Consider the following 9,441-nt stretch of genomic DNA (forward strand, 5'->3'; position numbering starts at 1 on the left):
TGATTGGCATGCTCAGGTTCCATGGGAAGTATGCCAGGGTCACAAAGATCACGGGAGACTTAATCTGGACGTTAGAGATCCACCTCATGCGCCGCACCCATCTGCCAGATGGCAAGACCTTCCGCAACTTCAAGGAGCTCTCCCGCCTGGTCCAGGAGATTGAGGAGCAGGTGATCGGCGAGCAGCAGCAGCAAGAAAACAGAACTGAGGAAAGCGAAGGCCATGGCTGGCAGAGCCCTGCGCTGCCCAGCATCGGGGAGTCCTGGGCTGCACCTTCGGAGGAGCAGCCTGTTCCTTTTGTTCTGCCTGTGGGCTTGCGCTCAAGAGACCAGAACTATCCCCCACCCCACCCCCCCACCCCCGAACCTGCAGGATGTGTTACTATGGCGTGCACATTGTTACCTTACATGGCTCTGCCTACCCCAGGCGCTGCCCTGGAGTCTTCATCCTGTTCGATGAGAACCACTTCGGGTTCATCTGGCTGGAGATGAAATACTTCATCCTGTTAGGCAGAGTCCAGAACACCTTCCAGAATGTGGAAGCACCGTCCCCTCAGGCCTTCCTGGAGATGCTCTCAAACATTCAGCCCGGACCCCCTGAGAGGAGCAGCTTGCATGCTCTTTGAAGATTGGACCTTCTGACCTGGTGACCCACCTTTGTTCGTTTTTGTGTGTTTTTTTTAATCCTCATACGAGGATATTTTCCCATTGATGTTTAGAGAGTGGGGGAGAGAGGGGAAAACAGACATAATCCATGTGAGAGAAACACCTCAGTTGTTTGCCTCCTGCCCAAGCCCAAACCAGGACCAGGCTGGGCAGGGGCCAGAAATTGACGTAGAAATAAACCTTAGACCAGTGGTCTCAACCTTCCTAATGCTGCGACCCTTTAATACAGCTCCTTATGTTGTGGTGACCCCCAATTTCCTTGTTACAAATTGAACATGAACATGATTTGGGATAGATAGATAGATAGATAGAAATATAAAGATACTGGGATAGCCCTGAACTGCCTGGTGGTGGCCATGCTGCAGAGGCCCCAGCACAGAGTGGTGGTACAGATGTCTATGGACCTGTCCCTGTTCATCAGTCTATGTTGTTCTCTATATTCCACAAATGAGTGAGATCACGTGGTATTCATTTTTCTCTGACTGGCTAATTTCACTTTCCATAATGCTCTCCAGTTCCACCCATGCTGTTGTAAATGGCAAGAATACCTTCTCTCTCTCTTTTTTTTTTTTTTTTTTTTTTTTTTTTTTTTTTTTTTTTTTTTTACCGCAGCGTAGTATTTCATTGTGTAGAAGATACGAAGGCTCTGCTTAGTCTCTTAGATAAGCAAGAGAAGCGGGGCTTAGGATGAATTCTTCTAGAAGACATAGAGGAAGAACTGCCCAATTCCCAGAAAGCTGTGAAGGCTTTACGGGACCTGGTATTCTTTGTAAATCGTCCAGAAAAGAAGAAAATTCTTTTCTTCAATGATAAAAGCTGTCAATTTTCTTTGGACAAAGAGTTTCAGAAACTGTGGAGGAGTGTCACTGTGGATTCAATGGGTGAGGAGAAAATTGGAGATGGCAGCGAGATATTCAGAAGAATATCTGAAGCGACAGGGTATTTCTTCCATGCAGGAATCCAGACCAAAGAAAGTGGCCCCTATCCAGAGAAGGAAAAGGCGTGCCGGCTTCACAAAAAGCGACGACTTAAGACTCATAACTAACACATGGCTGGAGTGCTGAAGGATGACTCTGACATTGCTCCTAGTAAATATGAACAGTTTTGTAGTGTGACGAGGTCCCCACAGACCAACAGAGGAGGCAAACCAGCTTGAGGAACTGGATTCAGGTCAGCTTCCTCCCCCCACATTCTTGGATTTGGGGGCCTGGAATGACACCTTCCATGTCATTCCAGATTGAAAAAACAAAAAACACTCCTTAAAAAAAATAAAAATAAAAAAACCTCCACAGAAAACACGTTGATCCGGCCTTTCAACTTTCTGAGGTTTTGGCAAGCCCAGATGGCCAGGCCCGGACTTGGTCTCTGGGCCGGGGCCTGACCATCCATCCATCCAGAGAGTGAGCGGCGTGGGGGGGGTGAGGGGTTGGGAGGGTTGACAAGATGGCCCGAACTGGACATAGTCTTTGTGGATTACAGAGATTGGGTTGACTGGGGCCCTGGCCTGGGCCAAAGAGCCCGTCCCGCCCTCTGCTGGTCGAGAAGCGTCAATGCAAGTGCACCCTCCTCTGGGGAAGGCAGAGCCAGGTGATTGGACTTCCCCAGTTCTGGCTAGACCCGAGGGGGCTCTGTCTTCGAGAAAGCAGGGGCTGAAGGGTGCTCATGGATGCCAACGGACCATTCAAAGCCAGAAGTGTCCGTGCGTGACTGCGGATGTACACGCACAGACGCACGCCCGCGCGCCCCGCGCACACACACACACACACACACTCCCAAACGCACACCCACACCCACACACCTAGTCCCCCTCCTCCACCCCGCCCCCCCCCACACACACACATGGGAGCACAAGGTCCGCTAACAAGATATCTGCTGAGTGACGCTAGCCTAGGAGATTTACTGTGGCTTTTTTCCTTGTGGATTGTCCTGGGCCCACCGGAGCCTGTCTAAATAGGTATTGTCCCCTCTTCAACCCAGAAAATGGCGATGCCTCTCCACAAGGCCTGGAGATGGAGCCCTGCGGCCTTCTTGGACACCTGCCCCATCTCCCAAGCTCTACCCAAGCCCGGGAATTGATTCAGCAGGCCAGTGGTGTCCTCTACTGGTCCTGGAGCGCCAATGCAAGCCTCCTCCTCACCCCCACCCCCACCTCCTTCCTCAGCTTTCTCTGGGAAAGACAGAGCCAGGTGTCTGGACCTCCCAGGTGTTTATAGACCCCAGGGCTGGGGGAAGTTCCAGCCCTGGTCGCTGTCTGCAAGAAGGCAGGTGTGTGTGTGTGTGTGTGTGTGTGTGTGTGTGTGTGTGGCGCAGGAGGGGGGATGGGGCGTTGGCAGAAGAGGGGTGCTCACAGATGCCATCCCACAATGGAAATCCACCAGTTCGCCTGAGTGACCGCGGATACACACACACAGACACACACACACACACACACACACACACACACACGGAGCACAATGTCGGGCACCGAGATTTCTGCTGAGTGACCCGCCTCTAGGAGATTCACTGTGGCTTTTTGCTGGGTGGCTCAGGCCTGTGGATCATATTTGATGCTCAGCTGAAATTCTGATCACACCTACAGTACAACTGACCTCCTTGGCTTCAATTGTTTTGAAAAACAGACGTCATAGGGCATATCTGAAGGATGGCATCCTATTCATCTCCTAGAGTCGCCATGTCCCTCTGCCACCAAAGAGGTGGGTTACAAGAACAGAGAGGAATTCTCTGAGAGTCCAGGTGCCAGGAGTCACAAATCAAGGTGCCACCGGGACCCCTTACCATAGGGGGGCTCTGGGGAGTACCTCGCCTGCCTCCACCAGGGGCTGGTGGCCCCTGGCATCCTGGTCTCAGAGCTAATATACAAAACCATACACATTTTATTCACCTCAACTTCAGTCTCTGCCTCCCATGACCTCCAAGGCCTGCTTCATTCATTGTGTTTGAGTCTCTGGTCTCTCCCCTCCCATAGCCACGACTCCCTGCTGCCCCCCTCCTTTTGAGGAATGAATACCAGGAATTACAGCCACGAACAGGAGAATGTGAGTGAGAGAGAGAGAGAGGGAAACAGTGATGTGAGAGAAACATGGATTGGTTGCCTCCCACATGCACCCTGCCCAGAGTCAGAATAGAACCTGGTATGTGAAACCACGTATGTGCCCAGGAATCTCTTGACCCAGAATGGAGCCCTCAGCTTTCCGTTGCATGACATGACCTCTCACCTCCTGAGCCACACCAGAAAGGCTCCGTTTGTCTTTCAAATGGATCTTCCCATCTATTTATCTTGAATAGATTATGGCCAGTTAAGTGTGCTTGCAATGTTATGGCTTTCTGAGTTTTTTGGAATCTTCTGTTCCTCTTTTATTTTCCTGCTCTCTTGTCCTGTATGTTGAGGGCTCTCTGTAGTGCTATGTTTGAATTCCTTTCTTTTATTTTTCCAGTGTCTCCTGTAGACACACACACATGGGGGCAGTAGAGAGCACAAGGTCTGCTAACAAGATATCTGCTGAGTGACGGGCGCCTAGGAGATTTTTTCCTTGTGGATTGTCCTGGGCCCACCGGAGCCCAGGTGTGTGGTTACCGGCATTCTTGACCTAGGACAAATGAACAGCCTCTCCATACATTGGAGGTTGAAAAACCAAGATAAACACACACACACACACACACACACACACACACACACACACCAAACCACCCCGAAGGTAAAGCCCTACCTCACACCACACACCATCACTGCTAGATGTATTCAAGGACAGTTGACAACCTGGATAGCAGAGACAGTGAACAGGGCTTCTATAGAGTTGTATGTCAATTTTCAAATGAAGCACATGGTTAAGATTATTTTTAACTTTTATTAATAAATTCATTAGGCTGAGGGCATCCATTTGCCATGGAAAGAAAGGACAGGCAGATATGTGACAGGCAATGATAAGCACTGAAATAGTCCTTAAAATCCAGAAATTCTACTGATAAAAAAAAATACAAATGGGACCGATGTTTGTAACCATTCATTTCTGAGAAATAGAGCCAATTGCAATGAATGAAGAGAAATGAGCAAAGAAATAATAAAATAACATAAAATAAAATAACCCCTCCCCTCCCCCCCCCCCCCCCCAAACACACACACACACACTCTTCACAGGTCCCGGCTCCGAGGATCCCTCACTAGAGGCGATGGTCAAGCACACCAGGCATTGCAGCCACGTTCAAGAGAACCTTTCCTTGAGATGCTTTTGGTGAATGTCACCTGAAGGGCGTGTCCTGCGAGGGGGTCTAGCCTGGGGCATGAGCGCCCCCACCCTAAACTTGACCCCCAACCGGTGACGACGCTTCAGTTTTGGGGCCTGCTGATTGGTGGGTCTCTGGCTCTGCCCACCACGTTCCGGGGCTATAAAAGGGAGCAAGGGTAAGCATTGCAAAGTGTTTTCTAGGGTTTTGTTTGAGAGACCCATAAAAGTATAACGCTGTGATAAGCCAGGCTGTACATACAAATAGATAGATAGATAGATAGATATAGATAGATAGATAGATAGATAGATAGATAATAAATAGTAAATGTGGATTCATGATAAGAATGTATCATTGTATGTGGGCTTTACGTGAAAGAAAGAAAGAAAAAAAAGCCCTAACCGATTTGACTCATTAGATAGTGTCAGCCTGTGGACTGAAGGGTCCCAGGTTCGATTCCAGTCAAAGGCGTGTACCTTGGTTGTGGGCACATCCCCAGTGGGAGGTGTGCAGGAGGCAGCTGATCAATGTTTCTCTCTCACTGATGTTTCTAACTCTCTATCTCTCTCCCTTCCTCTTTGTAAAAAAAGCAATAAAATATATTTTTTTTTTAAAAAAGAAAGAAAAAAAAGTAAGTATTCTGTCAACATTTCTTTGCTCTTCGGCCTCACCCCTGCTCCCGCTCCCGCTCCCGCTCCTGGTCAAGCAGATCAAATAAAGAAAAGTAAATAAAATAAAAAGTATCCTGTCAACATTTTGATCAAGCCAAATCACTCTGATCCACAATCAGAGACTTAAGTCCAGGCCAGTCCATCTGGGCGACCCCGGCTCTCTGTGCATGATGGAGTCCTTACCAGACACCAAGTCCCCATCGGGCCATCTGGTCGACCCGCACTCTCTCTGTGGATGGCAGGGTCCCCGCCGCCAGAGACTGGCTGTGCATTAAAATAAAATATATAAAATAAAATGAAAATAAAATGAAATAAATAAATAAAATAAAATACATAATAAAATAAAATAATAAAATAAAAAGTCCCACAGCCAATTACGCTAATCGACAGCCAGAGACTGAGTCCAAGTCGGGCCATCTGGTCGACCTTGGCTCTCAGGGAAGGGGCGCCGGGAGCCTCCCACTTATTCTACACCTCTCATGTCTCTTCACCATGCCAGACTAGAGTCAAGCTCAACAGGGTCTTCTTTCCCCGCTGATTCCGCCAAGACCGTTCCCTTGGCTGTGGTTTCACTGGATAGTAGGTAGGGACAGTGGGAATCTCATTCATCCATTCATGTGCATCCCTAATTAGATGACGAGGCATTTGGCTACCTTAAGAGAGTCATAGTTACTCCAGCCATTTACCCGCGCTTCATTGAATTTCTTCACTTTGACATTCAGAGCACTGGGCAGAAATCATATGGCGTCAACATCCTCCGCGGAACTTCGCGATGCTTTGTTTGAATTAAACAGTCGGATTCCCGTGGTCTGCACCAGTTCTAAGTGGGCTGCTAGGCACAGGCTGAGGCAAAGCACCGAGGGAACCTGGGCCCCAGGGGCGGGCCAGGCCTGTGCACGCGGCCGGGCCAAACTCCTGGGCTGGACCGCCCACCTGAGGGCTGCCGCAATGCCCGCAGCAGCTGGGGCAATCCACGGGAAGGACCCCGCTCGTGTCCAGAGTTGCCTCCACCGCCGACCCCCCAGGTGTCCAGGCCCGCGGACCCTGCGGGGGACCCCCCTAGGACCAGAAGCAGGGGCGGGGCGCCGCCACCCCCCCCCCGCCCCCCACTCACCGCCCCCGCGCCCTCCCCTGCACAGAGGGAGATGGAGAAGGGAGAGCGACGTGGGGTGGGAGGAGAGAAAGCTGGAGGTCGGGGCGCCGGAGGGAAAGGGCTGCGGGGGCGGACTTGGGGTGGGGCTGCTCGCCTTATCCAGCCAAAGCACGTGCCCAGCCCCGCTTCGGTTCCCAACACCACCAATTCAGCGCTTAGGGCCAATCTTTAGTCCGAAGTTTCGGATCCTGCTTGCCGACTTCCCTTGCCTACATTGTTCCAACAAGCCAGAGGCTGTTCACCTTGGAGACCTGCTGCAGATATGGGTACAGCCCATATTTACACCCACTCCTCCTGATTTTCCAGGGTCAGCGAGAGCTCACCAGACGCCCCCGGAACCGCGACGCTTTCCAAGGCACAGGACCCTCTCTCGGGGCGAACCAATTCCAGGGCGCCCTGCCCTTCACAAAGAAAAGAGAACTCTCCCTGGGGCGCCCGCCGGCTTCTCCAGGACGGTTGCGTTACCGCACTGGACACCTCGCGGCGCCCGTCTCCACCACTCCGGACTCGGGGATCTGAACCCATCTCCCTTTCGATCGGCTGAGGGCAATGGCAGCCATCGCCCGACCCTTCGGAACGATGTTCGCCCATCTCTCAGGACAGACTGACCGATATTCAACTGCTGTTCACATGGAACCCTTCTCCACTTCGGCCTTCCAAGTCCTCCTTTGAATTTTCGCTACTACCACCAAGATCTGCACCTGCGGCTGCTCCACCCGGGCCTGTGCACTAGGCTTCAAGGCTCACCTCGGGGGCCCAACTACTCGGAACGGGTTTTTTTGTTTGTTTGTTTTTCCTACACCCCTTTCTCTTGATTATGGCCATGGTGAAAACAGCAACCAGTAAAATGTATCCCCAAAATGACTCGGTACAAAACAGGTCTTTTTCAGAAATATTTAATAAAATAAAAGTTAACGAAAAATCTTTACATGAGTTTTAAATCCTATTTCAAAACAGAAGAAAAAACTCCATCATTGGCCACAGGTCACTGGCCATCCTCACACACACTGACTTGCTGGTGCTTTAGCTGGTGTCCATCACCGCGTCGTAATCATCCAGCAGGGCGTCCATCTCCTCGCGGTCCATCTGGCCTTCCAAATCCTCAGTGTCCCTCATAGCGTTGTAAGTGTCCAGTAGGGTGTCCAACTCAGGGGTGTCCCTCATCCTGCTGTAAGCGTCCAGCTGGGCGTCCATCTTTTTGGTATCCCTCATTGAGTTGTAAGCTTCCTACTTGGCGTCCAACTACTTGGTGCCCCTCATCGCTTTTTAATTGTCCAGCTGGGCATCCAACTACTTGGTGCCCCTCATCACTTTGTAATTGTCCAGCTGGGCATCCAACTGCTTGGTGCCCCTCATCGCTTTGTAATTGTCCAGCTGGGCATCCAACTGCTTGGTGCCCCTCATCGCTTTGTAATTATCCAGCTGGGCGTCCAACTGCTCAGTGCCCCTCACGGCGTTTTCAGCGTCCTTCTGGGCGTCCAACTGCTCGGGACCCCTCATATCTCTGTAAGCGTCCAGCTGGGCGTCCAAATTTTTGGTGTCCCTCATTGATTTGTAAGCGTCCAACTGGGCGTCCAACTCCTCCGCTGAGATCTGTCACTTTGAATTGCGGCCAGTGTGCCTGCCTGTGCTCCCGTTGCTTCCGCAGGCGCCCCTCCGAGTGCTGCCACCGAAGCCTCCAGATCCTTGGTTTGTAGTCACCCAGCCTCTGTTGACACTCGGTACTGCCCTGGTATGCGAGTCTATCTGTGAGATGAGGATCTGATGTTGAGGGGACGGCAATCCAAAGGGACCCCGTTGTACTGCTTCCTGGCTTCCAGGGCGTCTGCCTTCCTTTCAAAGTGCACGTGGGCTGTTCCCAGGCTGCGGCCAGAGTGGTCGTAATGGACACCGGCCTTCTTCAGAGGCCCGAACTCCGCAAACAGCTGCTGGATGTCCGCGTCAGACACTCCGAAGTCCAGGTTGGACAACAGCAGCTTCCCCCGGTCATCAGGCCGGCGCCCCTGCCGAAGGCCCAGCGGAAGCTGCGGTGTTGCCACTCGTCGGGAAGCTGTCTCCACCTGCTGTAGGGCGCCGGCCGGTTCCTGACTTGGCCGAGGGCCGCCCAGTTCCAGAACGGCCCGCCGCCCCTGCTCTCTGGTGCGGCGGCCTGCGCTCCACAACCCCGGCCTCTCTGGGAGGCAGCCCGGCCTCGGTCCGGCCTAGGTCCTTGCCCCCATCCCCGCCGCAGCCGCGGCCCCGGCCATGACCGCCCCGCTGGCTCCAGTCCAGCCTAATGTCATCCAGTGACATGTGGATTTTGTCGGCCATGGCGGGGCCCGAATCGGCCTCGGATCGAGCCCCTCCGGAGGCACACAGGTCCTTCACTTCCCGCACAGCACCAGAGCTGTTCCTGTGCGGGCACCAGATGAGCAAAACCGGTTAGGGCGGGTCACACATCTTTGTACTGGTGAATGACAAGAGGTAACTAGTCACTTACCTTTTTTCCAGTGCCCTTGGGGCACAACCCAGAGTCCCAGGGAAGAGACCACAGATTCCCTCATTGTCACTGTTGTCATGTTAATTTTTGACCGCTCACTATCATTTTACAGTTTACCAACCCAGAGCCTCCGCTCCTTTGCTTTCTCCCACCTCCCTCATCTATCATCACTGGATTTCATGGAAACCCACTGGTCAACAGCAGGAAAGAGTGTAGAACAGTGTTTGAAACCACTTACAAGTCTCATCCTTG

The 9,441-nt window shown here is 52.0% G+C and overlaps 1 protein-coding gene and 1 pseudogene across 1 annotated transcript in view; one reads left to right on the plus strand and one right to left on the minus strand.

Moving 5' to 3' along the window:
* The window catches only part of LOC139000786 (F-box only protein 31-like), a 1,653-nt gene extending 1,028 nt beyond the window's left edge, over nt 1–625 (plus strand). Inside the window, exons 3-4 of the mRNA XM_070402819.1 lie at nt 1–286; nt 373–625. The exon at nt 1–286 is cut by the window's left edge and continues 41 nt beyond it. Coding sequence (XP_070258920.1) covers nt 1–286; nt 373–625 — 539 coding nt within the window. The remainder of the gene's footprint in view (nt 287–372) is intronic.
* Nucleotides 626–8,000: 7,375 nt separating this feature from the next.
* Nucleotides 8,001–9,020, minus strand: LOC139000787 (THO complex subunit 4 pseudogene; annotated as a pseudogene).
* Nucleotides 9,021–9,441: the final 421 nt, after the last annotated feature.

This window comes from Myotis yumanensis, unplaced genomic scaffold, assembly GCF_028538775.1.
Source record: "Myotis yumanensis isolate MYYU_CA2020_CCGP unplaced genomic scaffold, mMyoYum1.0.hap1 SCAF_30, whole genome shotgun sequence".
NCBI lineage: Eukaryota > Metazoa > Chordata > Mammalia > Chiroptera > Vespertilionidae > Myotis > Myotis yumanensis.